The sequence below is a fragment of the Perna viridis genome, chromosome 3 (genome assembly GCF_037379345.1).
Source record: "Perna viridis isolate PV_CMFRI_1.1 ecotype Kerala chromosome 3, ASM3737934v1, whole genome shotgun sequence".
NCBI classification, from domain to species: Eukaryota; Metazoa; Mollusca; class Bivalvia; order Mytilida; family Mytilidae; genus Perna; species Perna viridis.
The window spans coordinates 45,778,639-45,796,418 of record NC_142447.1 but is presented as its reverse complement, the minus strand read 5'-3'; the positions used below and the strand labels follow the sequence as shown (position 1 = coordinate 45,796,418).

The 17,780-nt window shown below is 31.4% G+C and overlaps 1 protein-coding gene across 1 annotated transcript; it reads left to right on the top strand.

Annotated features, from left to right (window-relative positions):
• The first annotated feature begins 4 nt into the window (after positions 1 to 4).
• On the top strand, positions 5 to 17,097 carry LOC148622481 (putative UDP-sugar transporter protein SLC35A4). The gene is made up of 11 exons (XM_088572471.1): positions 5 to 56; positions 2,462 to 2,528; positions 3,452 to 3,531; positions 4,691 to 4,796; positions 5,723 to 5,887; positions 7,116 to 7,174; positions 7,423 to 7,485; positions 7,851 to 7,992; positions 9,140 to 9,236; positions 12,530 to 12,591; positions 13,155 to 17,097. Exons 2-11 carry the CDS (start codon positions 2,505 to 2,507, stop codon positions 13,344 to 13,346), a joined length of 990 nt encoding a protein of 329 aa, XP_088428597.1. The 5' UTR covers positions 5 to 56; positions 2,462 to 2,504; the 3' UTR covers positions 13,347 to 17,097.
• Positions 17,098 to 17,780: the final 683 nt, after the last annotated feature.

The following is a 17,780-nucleotide window of genomic DNA, read 5'->3' as shown; positions in this document are numbered from 1 at the left end:
TAGACTGTCCTTTCCGGATTTTAATTACAGCGAACCAGCAGTTCACAGAGCCAATGGTAAGTTTATAAAGTATAGATCAGTCTGTTATCAAATTAATAAGAAGTATTTTAGGAGAATCTTACTTATAACTTATTTTTTAAATATTGTTTATTAAAACATAATTCGAAAAAGCCAATATGGCAATAAAAATGAAAACACTGGGCTCAACTGATAAAAACATCTTGGTGAAGACTGTAACTCCTTGGGTTTCAGTATCCAAAGTGATTTTCTGATTAGATCTGTTTAGCGCAACTTGGCAACCTAATTCCTTTTGTGATTCAGTGTCCGGAGCTGTTTTATGATTTTTGCCAAATCAGAAAACCGCTCCGGAGAGCCAAGGGCAAGGGGTTAAAGTCTTTAAGTAATAGGACTAATGATGCTTCTTTTGAAGAGAGATTTGTTTGTTTGTTTGTTGGGGTTTAACGTCCGAGCAGCAATATTTCAGCTATATTCAGACGATGAACATGAAATTGATGATAAAATGAACATGAAATGATGATGAAATGAAAAAGGGATGGGACACAAGGACAATGGGGTCGACAAATTTTGATTGCCACTGGAAATAGGGAGAGGATGGATAGGGTCGGGCAATTTAGCCTCCTGTGGCGGAGCCCTATGGTTCCTACTCCAGGAGAATACCACAGTAGGGTTCTTTAACATGCGAGGAACGAGGCATCTTTCCCAACACGGTGCACCACTATGGTTTGTGATCAGGTTTTCCGTATTATAGCCTGACAACCCCAGCATGTAACACGCCAGGGGTACCCCATTCTACCACCTGGGGCACACATCCCAGTTGCTCTGTGGGCAGAGTGCCCTAGCCCCTGGCTAGGGTTCTGAGCACTATTTAGTCACCTTTTACGACAAGCTTAGCGCTGCTGCAGGCCTATTCTTTTAACACCCGGACCTGCACTGGGCTTTTGAAGAGAGAAGCACATGGGGTGCTGCATAAGCTGAATTGGTCAATTATAAATTAGAGTTATTGTGGTAGGGCGGCCTAGGTGCATTGTAGTAGGTAGTGAGAATTCCTCAGTGTTTGTTAGCTAATGAGCTAGTGTTAGAGTTGTTTGTGGTACAAAGACTCTTAAGGTGGGGGAAATGTGGCAGGGTGGCCTAGGTGCGTTGCTGTAGGTAGTGATATTTAAATAGCCAGTTAATTGACTTGGCTAAAGGATTAATTCTTTATCTGAATTGGTTTGTCACTGGATTGTCACGGAGCAGTCTAGGGTTCAGTCCTTGGTGGCGGAGTATTATATTGTGAGTCAAATCATGCTCTCCTGTTAAATTATCAAAAACATGATACAGAAAACATTTCATTTTCATTCTTTTTTCTCCAGTTTCATGTTCAAAATAATGTTCTTTAATGCTCTTTATTTTGATCAGTTTATGACCTTTATTGTTCTGTTGACATGGACACTGGAGTAGTCTATCAAGAAATTGTCTCATAATTCCTTTAGAGGTAGATGTAGAAACAAGACTTTGTTTTAGCTGTTTAGTGTAATGCTTTAAATTCATACATCTGGGTATCCAACTAAAAAACATTGGAATCCAACATGTATGTTCTGTAACTAAATTATCAGATACAAATTAGTTGTATACATATACATGGTGTAAATTATCAGCTCTAATATGACGTACTGCAAAAGTCAAATGACATATCACCTGGTGGTATATGTACAACCCTGGGGTCTTTAGATGCAGAAATAGTCTTTGTGTCATTTAAGAAAAGATATAATTCATGCATGGGGTTATTATACAGCTTAAGTGTTTAACATGATAGAAGTCCACTTTAATTTGGGTACATGTATTCTCTTTGTGAGCTTGCCAGCAGTATTTCTAGTTTTAATCTATGTGTAACTGAAACCTATAGTGCTCTTCTGTAAATCAAGGGCTATTCAGGGTAAATTCACTTTAGTCTACTAAGTTAAGTGTCTTTTAAAGATGTTTCCATATTGCAAAAATATAATATTGGAACTAATCTCTGGTCACTGGTATATATAACATAATTGATTATAGTATACATGTAATTTCTAGCAGAAAGTAAGGGAAATATTTCATTTAATCATTTTTTGAAGGAACTCTAGAGGATATTCTATTTACATGATTAACTTGGTAATAATTTCAAATTCTAAGATGTTCACAGCAATGGCCTGTGTGCTGTATATTATTAAGTTATATATTCCATATTCAGTTTTTATAACAGCATGACAAGAACACATTTATTTTTAGTTCTTGGAGAAAATTCAATTGTTATCTTGACCACTACCAATAGTATTAGTGTAGTAGTTAGTTCATATCTCTGCTGAAGCAATTTCATCAATCTGAAAGATTAATAAAGAATTGTATAAAGCCTAAATACTTCATAAAAAGTGAAAAAACACAGTTAAAAATTATTTTGTTAATAGCATGTTATTTTTTACAGGTAAACATTTGAAAAGATGAGTCATATTTGTTAAGATTGAAGTATGAAATTTTGCCCCAATCATGAGGTTGGTATTATAATTAAAAATTTTAAGAGACCAAAAGTTTCCTTATTAAATTAAATTGTTATTATTTTGTAATTCCCACTCCTTTAACATCTTTTCACTCTTATATCTAGCAAGACTGGAGTTTGTGTCAATGATTGTGTCAATGATAAACATACATGCATTTTAGATTCTTCTGAACCTATTCCCCAACACATAGATTGTCTTTTATTGCTATGAATGATTTTGATATATGACCTGATTTGTTAGTATTCAATGATTCAATTAGTAGACAATACAGAATGGCAACATTGAAAACTGGTATTAGTTATATTTGGGGTGTTTCATAGAGACTTTTTATTCAAGCTTGTGGTGCCCATTTTTTACATGTACATTTTTTGTGAACATGCTGTATATTCTATTAGAATTTATTTATGGAAACCAGTTTGGAAATATCATGTACATCATGTACCTACATCACATGGAAGATTAAAAGCTCAATTGAAAAAGGAACAGATTATGGTGAAACACAGCAAATGCAACATCATATAACCTTTATAAAAATAGTAAATACAGAGATCACCAAAAGGTCTTCTATAAATGTAAACAAACCTGCAAGTTAGCTCTGAAAAGCTCCAACAACAAAAGTAATAAAATCCACAGTAATAGAACAATGACACATTTTCAAAATAATTTAAAACATCAAATAAAGACACAAAGACACATTAATGACATTATCAAATACTATTGATATTAGGGCTGAATCAAGTATCATGTCCAGCAGACAACTTGGAAATGTCAATTTATAAAAAATGAAAATTCACATAAAACACTGCCTTGTTTGTATTTTATGATATTTCCAGTAAGCATGACCTATCCACAAAAACTGAAATCCAAAGAAATGACACAGTACAATGTATACATGTTTGTGAATTGTTTTGTTTCAGGAATTATTACCAACTAGTTGTACACAACCTAAGTCGGCCTTCTTAGATACAGTGCAATGGGCTTGTATGCTAATTGCTGGGTGAGTTTCTGTTAATTCAGATATCATTGCTACGTTTTTATTATTTTGAAAAATGTCATTTGTGATTGCAGTGGTTGCTCACATTTTGGATTGCTTAGTACATCCACAAATAAATTTGCCATCATATATTGTTATGTTACATCATTGTTGTGTCACCATAGGTAGACATTTAGTTTTCAGGCAATAACTTGAGTATAAGTCAATTCATGGATCTATATTAAATTGTAGCATAAGGTCTAATACCACAAATGTTGACTCTGGTGGTTTTGGTACCAACTGTTTAAGAATAAGAGTCCAAAACAAACATTCTATAAAACTTTGTATAAATTGCATATTTCTTGGACAATATAAAGTGGTTTTACCTGTTAATTTAATGCCTTAAATACCTTGTTATGTAGTTACTATTTCATTTTGGTCATTTATGTAGATTTTCAATTATAAACCCTATTTTTAAAGTGGTCAACTTCAAGGTCCAAAGGGACAATATTATAACTTTGGTTGATTTCAACATAATTTGAATTATTTGGGTCTCTGATATACTAATATCTATGTTCAATCATTTAAATGTACTAATTTTTTTTTTTAAATACCGGTAATAGATTGTTTTCCAGTTTCATTTTTTTTTTTAATTCCACCTTATTCATTTAGTGCTGGAAACTTATGCTGTATTGAAATACACAAATTTTATCACAATCTAAATACAGAGATGTATCAAGCTAGTTTGCAGCTTAACCCATCTGTTCATGGTTTTGATCTTTTGGGGGTATCAAGCTGTTAAAAGCTCAAAAATTAAAGATACATTGAAATCTACAAGAATCTTCAAGAAGTTCTTGGTTGTTCTCTTTTTCTCTTTTCCTGAGGAATCCATTGTAATGTTTCCTGGGTTCTTCCTACGTTGGTGTCGGATACAGGTTCACCTTCTCTTCTCTGTCTATATTGGAGGTGGCAGCTGATGTACAATTTTTCAGTGATTCTGGTTGCTGATGCAGTTTGGTAAAAAATCTTGAGTATTCTTCTAAGGCATCTATTAATGAAGGTTTTTTTTCAGACGCTACTGTTCCATTAACATTACTTACAAGTAAAGACATTTCTTTGAATCATCATATCAAAATAGCAATTTTATCAATCAAGAAGATAGCAATATGATATTTTCTTATAGGACTTTGGTATATGGAAGTTATACTATTCTGGTACATTTAACAGAGGTTGATGGAAAGATACCATTCAATTCAACATCATCTACTCTGATGATAGAAACTTCTAAGGTGACTTTTATTATAACACAGCTGATTTGCTAGTCCTTAACACTACCTACAACAAAAACAGAAATAAAAACTACATAATACACAGCTTGGCAACAACAACAGAAAAAAATAACTACATAATACACAGTTAGGCAACAACAACAAAAATAACAACTACATAATACACAGCTAGGCAACAACAGCAGAAATAACAACTACATAATAAACAGTTAGGCAACAACAACAAAAATAACAACTACATAATACACCGGTAGGCAACAACAACAGAAATAACAACTACATGATACACAGTTAGGCAACAACAACAACGACAACAAAGTTCTATGTACTGCATTGTTAGGCAACAAAAAAAGTACTTTATGCATAGTTACTGGTTGGGCAATAACCATAAATAATAAAATCATAATGCATAGTCAGGCAACAATAAAAAAAGGAAAAGTACAACTCTCATGTACAAATATAAATGCATACTGGTGATATTTTGCCAACAGAAATATTTATATTTCCTCGGAGAGAGTACTTTACTTTCCATTATGCTGCTGTTGATTACAATGTAACTTTTCCTTTATATTTACTGATACATTTTTGGTACCAGTCCTTTTAATAGTGATGCAAACTGTATTTATTGAAATTTTAGGGCTGACTCATTTAATTTTGTTACTTTGTATGTATGATTTTAGTTACTTTATGTTCTTTGTTGTGTGTGTCTGTTTTCCATGTCTGGTCTTTGTCCCTGGATTACATTCTTTTGATTGCCGCTATAACCTTGGTTCCCTTGATTACTCTTTAATAAGTAACGATTGTGATACTTTTTCATCCACTTTGATATGTACAAATTCTTTAAATGAAACAAATGTTTAAAAGCAATTCATCCTTTCATTTTCAGTAACACATTGATAGCAGTGTACTATTCTTGTACTTTTCAGTTTACAATATCACTGGTGCTATATTTAAAACAAACATCATGTCAGCCTGCCAGCATTCCAAGATTAAGACTATGGCTTCCATTTTCAGTACCTGCAGTATTATATGCTATAAACAACAATATGGCTATACATATGCAGCTTCATATGGACCCAACTTCTTATCAGGTACATTGTACTAGTATATGTAAGATATTAAGTGAAGTGATTTGAAACTCCTAAAAGTTGGTACAATTCAGTTTGTAAAAAGTGAGCTAATTCTACATTGATTGGCAATTTAATGTTTCAGAAAAATGTGATAAAGCTTAAGGTAAGTTTTTTTTTTTAAACTATGGACTGATATACTTGTTTTTTATACTGTAGACTAGACTGTTCCAAATGTTCTTAGTGTTTTTTTGTATAGGCTCATAATTTACCCCCAGTACAAAGACAAATAGAAAATTAACTAATAGAGACAATGTAAACATGGTGTCAGATCAGATACTGAAAAATTTATTTTGTACAAAGATGAATCAATGTCTTTGTGAAATACTTTATGAATGAAATACATTTTTTGTTAGATAGATGCTGACATAGTGTGTTTATTTGATACTAGGCTGAATGTAATATAATTTTACAAATACTGTAAGAAATTTTCCTTGCCAGTTTATTATTGAATTTTGAATACTTTTTATTTGCAAGAATGAAAAATTTAGGCCAAGAAATTATTATGGGTCTGTGACATATCAATGTTGTTTTTTTTTCTCATACAAACTCCTTCATCAGAGAATTTTGTACTTTTCCCATATAATTAACTTAGAAAATAAAACAAGAAACAAAATTCTTAATAGATGTTACCCCCTCTCAATGAGTGGGCGGTATATTGGAATCACTTTGTCCATTCATCATTTGGTTCGTCTGTCTATCTGAATTTTGTCGCAATTATGACCAATTGATGTGTGGCTTTATATAGATAAGGCATACACATGTATATACAGGATTTTATAAATGCTCAAATGATGTATAAATCAAGTCAGGACCTAATCTATACACCAAAGGCAAGGAGAAATTTGAGTATATTCTGTTTGAAAATGACCCTATTGGCATTTTTGTCTATGTAGTATATTATAAAAACTTCTCCCTGTCAAAGACAAATGGGAGGGGTGAGCACAAACAAGGAGAAATTTTTGCTCATATCTCCTTCTAGATTAGGCCCTGAAAGTGTCTTTCAGTATTATTATAGCTTTTATTTGTATAGACAGTGTCACATAAATCCATTCAGACTGGTTATTGATCTATATTAACAATATTTTGCAATGTTATTGAAGATCAGTATGTGACACTTTAATAAACTACTATTTGTCTTTTCTTGTCATATTATCAAGATATTAATCAGAACTTAAATATATTTTGATAGGTTTTGAGTAACATGAAGATAGGTTCAACAGCTGTATTGTACAGAATTATAATTGGCAGGTGAGGTATTATTATGGGTTATTGATTTCAATATTGTGTTAATGAGAGACAAGTGATATAAGAAGTCTCTATGTATTTAAAAAAAAAAAAGAAACAAACTGAAACAAATGAAGATATTTCTTAATTATTGATGTATTTTTTTGTATGTAAATTTTACCATTGTGTAAGAAATGATTCAAAATGAGATAAATAGCAAGAGGAATACTTTGTGTATTATACATTTGTATTTTATAACATTAATTTTTTAGACGATTATCCAAACTTCAGTGGTTTTCCATAGTACTGTTGACACTAGCAGGATTATTCGATAGGTATAACAAATTTTATGTTCTTGGAATAAGCTGTTATGATATTCAGTTACTTCATGCACAAAAATATGCCTCCCTTCCCCTATGAGATCTTTTGGCCAAGTATGCCCCCTGTTCAAATACCTAAATTTGCTAAACTGAAAGTGTTTAACCCTATTTTTTTTCTTTAAGATTTTAATTCTGAAAGTAAGCAGGGATGAATTCAAGGATTTCATATGTAATAGAACGATGATATTTCACAAATAATACCTAGAAAATTTGCAGATCTCTCTCATTATTATTTAAATATATGACTATGATATTAAGTGCCCTTAAACCTTAAATTCTTGATTTGCTTTTGTCAAAAGTTGATTTACTTTCATTTTCAGCTATGGAGGTTACACTAGTAAATCCAAGTCAGTAACAGAAATCCATATAACACTGACAGGGTTAGTGATGATGATCTCCTACTGTTTTATCTCAGGGTTTGCTGGAGTCTACTCTGAATATATACTTAAAAGACATGTCAAAGTGAGTAGAATTTAAAAAATATATTTATGTAGGTTTCTGTAATATTGCTTAATTGATTTTTGATACTTTTGGAATTTTTATACCTTGCCACATGAAGTAGCGACATATCATGTGATTCCCTCTGAAAAGTTGTATGTCAGTCCATCTGTTAGTTTATCCATCTGTCTTTCCCCCAACAGTTTCCAGATGATAACTTGAGAGCAAATCAAGGAATTTTTAAACTTTGCACCACTGTTGAGTATTATAAAATACGTGCCAAGTTAAATTTTCAGCAAAATCTAAAATGAAGTTTTAGAACATGTCATCATCCCCCTTTTTTCACATTTACGTGGCAGGGTATCCTTTAATGTTCCATTAATGCACTATTTTTGTCTATTGTTATGGTTGTGCAGTTTGGTTTAGGGTTTAATTTTAGGTGTAAAATGCTGTTTATTGTAATAAACTTAGACAAAATTAAATCATTCATTTCTGTATAGTGTGTTCTTATTTTATTTATATAAATCTGACATTAATGGCTTATTACACAAATTTGTATGTTACAAGCTTTCCAATACATTTGCAGTAAAACCAATATCTGTAAAGGGTGAAGAGTTATTTGTCCATGTAATGACTTTATTAAAACACTTTCTTTTATTGTTAACTTTGAATAAATACTGTCTTTGGCAATGCTTCTCTAAACACTTCATAAGTCTTTTTTTTGTAAAGGGGCATGGTTGGTTTGTAACAAGTTTGACCCTGAATATAAACTTGATTAAATCAGTACAGATATTGGATAATATTTAGTAAAAGACTAAAAGGTGTGCTTACTTTGACATCAAAACCTTTTTTGCTGTTTTTCTATGCAACACCTTAAAGATCATTTTCTTTAAAGAAGTTATTAGTCACCTGGATTCAAAGATTAAATATCCCAGCTATGAAAGTCTATTATATCAAGACAATATTTGACAAAATATTTAGTTTGGTGTAGGACGTGTCCAACAAGTACAAATAAAAAAACACACTCTTGACTTTCAAATTTTGTAAAAATTATTGAAAGTTGCATAGAAATGATATCCTGTGATGTCAGTTTGATATTGTAATGTTGTAACAACTCAGATTTTTTTGTCTGGATAAGGTCATATACTCCTCTATTTCTTTGCTATTCCAGATGTCATTACATTTACAAAATATGTTATTGTATACATTTGGAATGTGTGTTAATGGAGTGTTATGGACTATTAACGAATCAAGCAGTACAGACATAGGTATGTAGTATAGTAAAACCTTGCTTACCTAAAACAAGCACCTTCTAAAGCATAAAAATTAACCAGAAACCTTCTAAACTATACCCAGAATAAACCAGAAAAGTTCTAGACTATACCCTGAATAAACATTAAACCTCTTAAACTATTTGCTGAATAAACCTGAAACATGTGTAAACCATACCATAAATAAATTAAAAACCTTCTTAACCACCATACCCCAAGTAAACCAAAAACCTTCTTAACCATACCCCAAATAAACCAAAAACCTTCTTAACCATACCCTGAACAAACTAGAAACCTTCTTAACTATACCCCAAATAAACCAAAAACCTTCTTAACCATACCCCAAATAAATCAAAAACTCTCAAATCCAAACCCTGAACAAACCAGAAACCTTCTAAACCATACCCCAAATAAACCAAAAACCTTCTAAACCACCATACCCCAAATAAACCAAAAACCTTCAAATCCAAACCCTGAACAAACTAACAACCTTCTAAACCACCATACCCCAAATAAACCAAAAACCTTCAAATCCAAACCCTGAACAAACTAACAACCTTCTAAACCACCATACCCCAAATAAACCAAAAACCTATAAATCCATACCCTGAACTAACCAGAAACCTTCTTAACCGTACCCCAAATAAATAAAAAACCTTCAAATCCATACCCTGAACAAACCAGAAACCTTCTAAACCACCATACCCCAAATAAACCAAAAACCTTCAAATCCATACCCTGAACAAACCAGAAACCTTCTAAACCACCATACCCCAAATAAACAAAAAACCTTCAAATCCAAACCCTGAACAAACCAAAAACCTTCTTAACTATGCCCCAAATAAACCAAAAACCTTCAAATCCATACCCTGAACAAATTAAAAACCTTAACCATACCCCAAATAAACAAAAAACCTTCAAATCCATACCCTGAACAAACTAAAAATCTTCTTAACCACCATACCCCAAATAACAAAAAACCTTCTTAACCATACCCCAAATAAACAAAAAACCTTCAAATCCATACCCTGAACAAACTAAAAACCTTCTTAACCACCATACCCCAAATAAACCAGAAACCTTCAAAACCATACCCTGAACAATGAATGTACAAGAAACTTTCTAATTCATACCCTGAATAAATGAGAAATCTTTTAAATGGTATCATGAAAAAGCCAGGAACTTCTAAATCTTGAATAAACCTGAAAACTTCTAAACCATACCCTGAATAAACCAGAAACCTACAGCCATGCTCTGAAAGAACAAGAAACCTTCTAAACCGTACCCTGAATAAACCAGAAACCTACAGCCATGCCCTGAAAGAACAAGAAACCTTCTAAACCATACCCTGAATTAACCAGAAACCTACAGCCATACCCTGAAAGAACAAGAAACCTTCTAAACCATACACTGAATAAACCAGAAATCTTCTTGACCACAACCAGAATAAATCAGAAATCTGTATAAATCATACCCTGAATAAACCAGAAACGTACTAGCATACCCTTAGTAGACCAGGAACCTGTCTAAACCATACCCTGAAGAAACCTGAACCCTTCATAACCATACCCTGAATAAACCAGAGACCTTCAAAACCACCATACACTGAATAAACAAGAAACCTTTTTGGATTTTTAATTTATCAAAATACCTTATGTCGCAAGTTCGTGGCTGGAACTTTCCCACTTCTTTAGAGCACTACACAAAAATATAGTTCAAATGTCATTCCTTTTACATCATTCTATACATCTTTTATAAGCTGTAAATATGTTTCTGGCAATTATTCATATCAATAATATGCTATTATTTCTGTAAATAAAATTAAGATATAGTCTTCAGGTGAACTGAAGATTTGAGGTACCCCTTTTTGGATGTTTAGTAATAAATTAGTATTTAGGGAATGAAGTCCTTGCAGTAATGTGTCAAGAAGCATTGCAGCTAGTTGAAATAGTCCAGTTCCAATTTCAATACTAATTTATATAGGCTAGTGAGTCATTTAAATAGCTCTCTAGATAGAAATCTGCCCTACATTATATCCGTATATACTTAACTACCACATTTCACCTGTGTGATCTATTGGACACTGCCTTTTGTTTGAGTTTGAATAGCTGTCATTTATGATGACCTTAGTAAATATACTAAGCATGTTCCATTTAATACAATTATCAGCCAAAATCTTCATCCTATCTTCAATATTTTATGATTAATAAACAGGAAATGAAGAGTAGTGATTTTAACCAAGTAAAATTGGCTGGAAAATTCAAAATGATAAAAAGTGTCTAGTTTTGAAAAGTCTTAATATGTTGATCAAGGAAATTATTTTTTTAAAGCTGAAATCAGTTCCATTTCAGTATAATTACAGTGTATGATAATACTCTGTTGAAATACTTTTGAATGTGATTGCAAATTTACTTTTGGACAGGTTTAAAAAATTCGAAAAAAAGGTGAAATAAGTTTGATAATGTTTAACTGTAGATTACAGTTTTACTTCAGGATTTGGTAATTAATTGATATTTAGTATATACATATTAGGAAAAACAGTTCTAAATAATATGAGAAATGCAAATGTATGATTATAGTTTTTTTATATCTTGTAACCTTTTAAATTTTGTCCATGCTATAGTTTTCACAAGATTTAAAACCCCCAGTGCTATCAGTACTTTGATTAACCATACCCTGAGTAAACAAGGAACCTTTTTAACCATACTGTGCGGACCTTCAATACCATACCCTGAACAAACCAGAGACCTTCTTAACCAGACCCTGAAAAAAAAAACAGAGACCTTCTAAACCACCATACCCCAAACAAACCAGAAACTTTTTAAACCATACCCTGAATAAACAAGAAACCTTTTAAAGCATACCCAGAAAACCTTCAAAACCTTCCCACAAATAAACCAGAGACCTTCTTAACCATACCCTAAAAAACCAGAAACCTTCTAAACAGAACCCCATATACACCAGTAACATGTCTAAACCAGATATCATTTGAAGTACTTACATACAGATTTAATGCATTTTGGTTACCAGTGGGAAATGAACACCTGTCTAAATGAATCAAATGTATAGTCAGACAGAAGTTAGATTTATACAGGTTTCACTGTATATTTAATGTTACCATAATATGTCAGTTATTGGTTGTTTAGTACTTAGAAAACTTTTTGTTTTTAAATTGAATCTGAAACATTACTTCTTATTTATCAATCTTTTTTATATTGGGTTAGGCATTGTTGTTATTATTGGAATTAATCACATAGAAGACATCCTTAATGTGCTCATTTATGTTTCAGAGGATAGATTCTCACTATTTAGAGGGTATTCCAGTCTCACAGTATTAATTATTTTATCACAAGTAAGTTCTGAACGTATAAGAGACCAATTAAAAAATAGGTAGTTTCATTTTCATACAGAAATATAGCAAATGCAGAACTTTTTTACCACTGTCAAAAACAGTAAATACCGGTAAGTTTGCTTTTTAGATTTTTTTGTTTTTTTTCTCACTTTTAGATTTGTTTTAATGCTTGATAAAATATATTTATTCCACATGAAAGTGTGCACATGGAATTTTATTTACAGAAATTTAATGTACCTTATATATAGCTGAATACTAAAGACAAGGTTACTGCTGAAAACTCTGAACAATCTTTATTTAATTATAGAATGAGATACTTTTTAAAGAAGTAGATTATCATGAGATTATTGATCTCTTGCTTTTGCTGTTACAGCTCAAGTGACCAAAAAAAAAAACAAAGTCCAGAAGATCCATGATAATCTGTTTATTGCTAGTTTTTCATTGATATTTTGCAATAATTTTCATTCGTACACTACTGCACTGAGAAAAGAAACTATCATTTTTTTTGGATTTTTTTTCAAAATATAAATAAATCATTTTTATTTCTATTTTGATTTTTTCAGGCTTTGAATGGTTTAATAATGTCATCTGTGATGAAGTATGCCAGCAATATAACAAGACTATTTATAATCTCTTGTTCAACTTTAATTACTGCTGTGTTGACTGTAGCTGTGTTCAATACATCATTGAATATTTATTTTGTACTGTCAGCTCTCTTAGTATGTGTTTCTATCTATGTTTATTACATGAAATAAGACATATTTTAGTAATATGATTCTGGTAGTCAAAAATAATTTTGTTATATTATAAGCTTTATTTTATTAGGGAAAGGTTGTAATTTTTATGTACAATAGATAATTTAATATACCTCATGCTTTGAAAGCAGGCAGTATATAGTGATCATAGTGTCCATTATCCATCCCTACTTTTTTTTGTTATCTCTGCATCTACTTGTCACAGCCTCTTCATCCATCCCTACCTTTTTTGTCACAGCTTCTTGATATTTTGAAAGAAGCTTTATAAAGGTATGCCATATTGTGGAATGTCATTTGAGACTCAAGCAACATCAACTTTTTGTTTGGCAACCTTGTATATATTTGACCTTTAAATTTAAATAAAAATAAATTTCTGAAAGGTTTTTTTGCTGCAACTTCTATAATATCTACTTGATAGAAGCTTTATATAAGCATTGACTATTCCATATCATAGGATTTATTTCAGACTCCAGGGACATTACTTCCCGTTTAAATAGTAATTTATGGTGTCTAGGATGGGGGCATGGGCATCTTTTAGTGAGCTCTGCGCCCATTTTTTTTCTAGTTTAATTTTCAAGTTAGATATATTTTGGATGAAAATTCTCCTCTCATACTTACCTAAAACAACAATAAGATGGGTTTGTCAAATTGACAAAAAATGCTAGTTTTGTACTTATTTTAACACTAAACCAGTCACTTTGACATATTCACCATATCCATTCTCGTTATATTGAAAACCAATATTTTGATACTTGTTTAAGTTGTTTCATTATATAACAATATTTTTTTGAGTGAGATATGGTGTGGCTGTGCATTATTGATGAATCATTTTTGCTCAAGATGCTTTCAATCAAAATATATAAGTGGCAATATGTGTACCACTTTTGTTCAACAGGGAAGTCAAAGAATATCAAAAATTCACAATCTTCTTATTTACTAGTATTAAATGTGTGCCCAATGAAAATGTCTTAATGATCTGACACATGACATTTAAATGCATTACCAATTTTGATTTCAACAAATAAACATTAATTCTTTTCAATAGAGGCAATCATTTCTTTTTCAGTATGTCCTGTTTTATAAGGCATTTTTGTTGGTTGTAATTTTTTATTATTATATAGAAAGCAGTGATTTATTGAATGTTAGCTGTGTAAGAGTAATCAAGGGAACCAAGGTTATAGCGGTAATCGAAAGAATGTAATCCAGGGGACAAAGACCAGACATGGAAAACAGACACACAGCAAAGAATATAAAGTAACTAAAATCATACATACAAAGTAACAAAAGCAAATGAGCAACTCAGACTCCACTAAAAACTAGGACCATGGACCAGGTGAACCGGTAGGGGTAAGTGTCCTCTGTTTTTTTAGAAACACCCGCCGAGTTGCTTATAAAAAGTCAATTCCGGGGTAGGCAAAGCAAGGAAAGGAAAACTATGATCCATTGAATAAATCAGTTTTCATATAAACAATTTCGATAATTCACATTGTGAAATAAATTTGGTAATTTCACTCTCAGACAGCATCACAGTGAACACAAGTGTTCAAAAAGATGAACCTGTAATTGTTTTTTATACTGCTCATGATTTAATGTAAAACTTTGGATGCCTTGAATTAGTTCATTTCTCAGATTCTGTAAATTAATAGTTTAAAGTAAAGAGAATTACCGGTAAGTAATGATTAATTCCTGAAGATATTAAGTAAAATGATTAATTTCATTGGATAGAGTTGATCTTTTCTGCATAGAATGGCCATTACATGCTGAATTTCTCTAGGTAGTAAACTGGGACAATTACCTGGTGCATTTCTCTAGGTAGTTAACTGGATAATTGACTATGGGACAATAACCTGGTGTATTTCTCTATGTACTTAACTGGGACAATTACCTGGTGTATTTTTCTAGGTAGTAAACTGGGACAATTACCTGGTGCATTTCTGTAGGTAGTTAACTGGACAATTGACAACTTTCTGTCTGACATAGAAATATCTATAGAATAATAGAGAGTTTAAAGCTCCTTCTCAATTATCTAGTTTAATGCTAATGAAAAACTTCATCCAGTAATGGCCATTCAGCCAAGCTGTTTTACTTGCCTTAACTTTTCCTTACAATACAGTGAATGTATTAGAAATACCCAAGAATATCCCAGAATACCCCAAAACATTACAAAGTAATCATGATAATTATAGAAAATATATTTTCTATTGAGACGTGATATTTTTTAATGGAAATTAAAAATATTTATATATTGAAAACAGGTGAGTTACGGCAGACAGATTTTCAATGCGACAGACGAATTAAAAGCACCCAATTGTTCGTTCAAATTAACAGATCCACGGCTGTATTCTCACTATTTTTATGCATTTGCATAATATTAGTTATTTTAAACATTGTACTTATATAATGTATTCTCTTTTTAATGTGTAAGAACAAAGTGTGTCCAGCCTTGTGATCAGTCAACTGTGAAGACTTATCTCACATTAGTTTATTCAAATGAGATTAACAAGGCAAGTGATTGTTTATGCAAATGATATGAAAACTGAATAAAAACATTATCTTTCATTAAATAAAACATATTTCAATGAATTTGGAGGTTCAAGTGTATATTATGAGGTATTCTTGGGTATTTCTGTGGTCTGCTATGGAAGTGTTTCAACTGAAAAAATTGTCGTTTTAGGAAGAAATTATGTTTCTGACTTCTTATACCCTGGATATGTAGTATGGTAGGGTTATCTTAAATATTTCTGATATTTTACATGATCATTGTAACTTTTGTTAAAGTCATGTTTTGGGTTATTATATCTTCTTTTACTTATTTGCACATGGAATGTGTTTGTTAGATATGTGATTAAGGTATATTGAAATGGAGATATTTTGTGCCAAATATTCATGTTGTAAAAAGTGACATCCATGCATCAGCTTAATTATACTGCAAAGGTGGTTCTTTTTTCATGGGTATCAGTTTTCGTGGTTTGCTGAATTTTCGTAAGTTTGTTTTTGAAATTGTGGTTGCAATATAGCATCTATGTTTTCAACTTATATTTTGCCCAAACCACAAAAATCACTAAAACTGGAACTCAATGAACCATAGTTCTTATTCTTCCACTGTACATGTGTTTGGGCATAGTTTAATTTTGCTTATTATATTATTTCTTAAAAAGGCCAATATCAAACACGTGAAGTAAAAAGTATATTTTCTATACAGTTCACGAAGAAAATAAATCATTGTAATACCTACTCAAAACTTCTTTACTCAGACCAAATACAAAAAAATATATCTTGGGTATAATCTGAGAGATATACTTTCAGTGATGATCACCATCTAATTTTATTTTCTTAATTAAAAAACAATATCTGAATGTTGTTTTTTTAATCAAATTTTTTACATCTGGAATATATTTTTCAAGGTGAAGCCAATCATCCTGTGATGTATTATTTATTTTGAAGTATATAAATTGTTGAACACTTCAGTCTCCCTTGATCAATATTTTTAAAGTAGACTACTATCAAAATCCTTGTCCTGATTGAACAGATTGCACTTCAAAGAAAAAGATAAATATTTGAATAAATCAGTTTCTTTTTGCATTTTAAATTTTTCCTTATTTTAAACCAAAGCATTTTAAAATTCAGTCTTTAGTTACATTGAACCAATAGTTTCTGTACAATTAGGTTACTGTTGTATCTTTTTTTATCTTTTGTTAAGTGCATTTTGTAGAATGTAATTTCTTATGTTGACTAATAAAGACAAAATTTATTTTGTGTGTAATCATTATGCCACAAAAAGAAAGGGTATATTTAAGGTTCACCAATTTCAATAGTTTCTTCTAGTCTGTTATGGTTTTATACGACTGCAAAAAATTGTGTTGTCTTGCTTTCCGTGCAATAACTTTAGTTGTGGTTGACCAATTGTTATGAAATTTGTATATGATTTTACTAACCACTAAAGAAAGGTTCCTATTTAATTTGAAGTCTGTAGCCCCTACTGTTTTAGAAAAAAGGGGCCAAAAAATGTAAAAATAGGTGTTTTAGTGAAACCCATGTAGAATGTTTTTATTTTGACTATTTCTATTTTATTGTGTTCCTTATTCAATTCTGTTAAACTAATGTATCAGCAGATTTGATGTATTTTGAACTATTTTTTTGGATTATAAGTAGTCCAAGTGGCCACACCCCAAAAAATCAAAGCTTGGTTACAGTTGGTCAAGTAGTTTCAGAGATGTCTGAAAAAGTTAATGGATGATGAACACATTGTGCTGGCAATGGCTCACTTGCTGTCAGATTTAACTGGAAATGTTGCTCATTTAATCAGTTTTTGTATATACATATAATTTAAGTTATTTTCTGTTTTTTTTGTTGTTGTTGTGTTTGTATCAGTTTTACAACTCTGTAATCACCTCAGTTTATTTAACAAACTCCCAACACTACAGAATAAAAGAA

Excerpts from the sequence above, each read along its gene's own strand:
- LOC148622481 (XM_088572471.1), top strand. The coding sequence starts at position 2,505 with ATGAAATTTTGCCCCAATCATGAG. Across the intron at positions 2,529-3,451 it reads AATTTTGCCCCAATCATGAG|GAATTATTACCAACTAGTTG; the intron begins GTTGGTATTATA and ends GTTTTGTTTCAG. Across the intron at positions 4,797-5,722 it reads TGATGATAGAAACTTCTAAG|TTTACAATATCACTGGTGCT; the intron begins GTGACTTTTATT and ends TGTACTTTTCAG.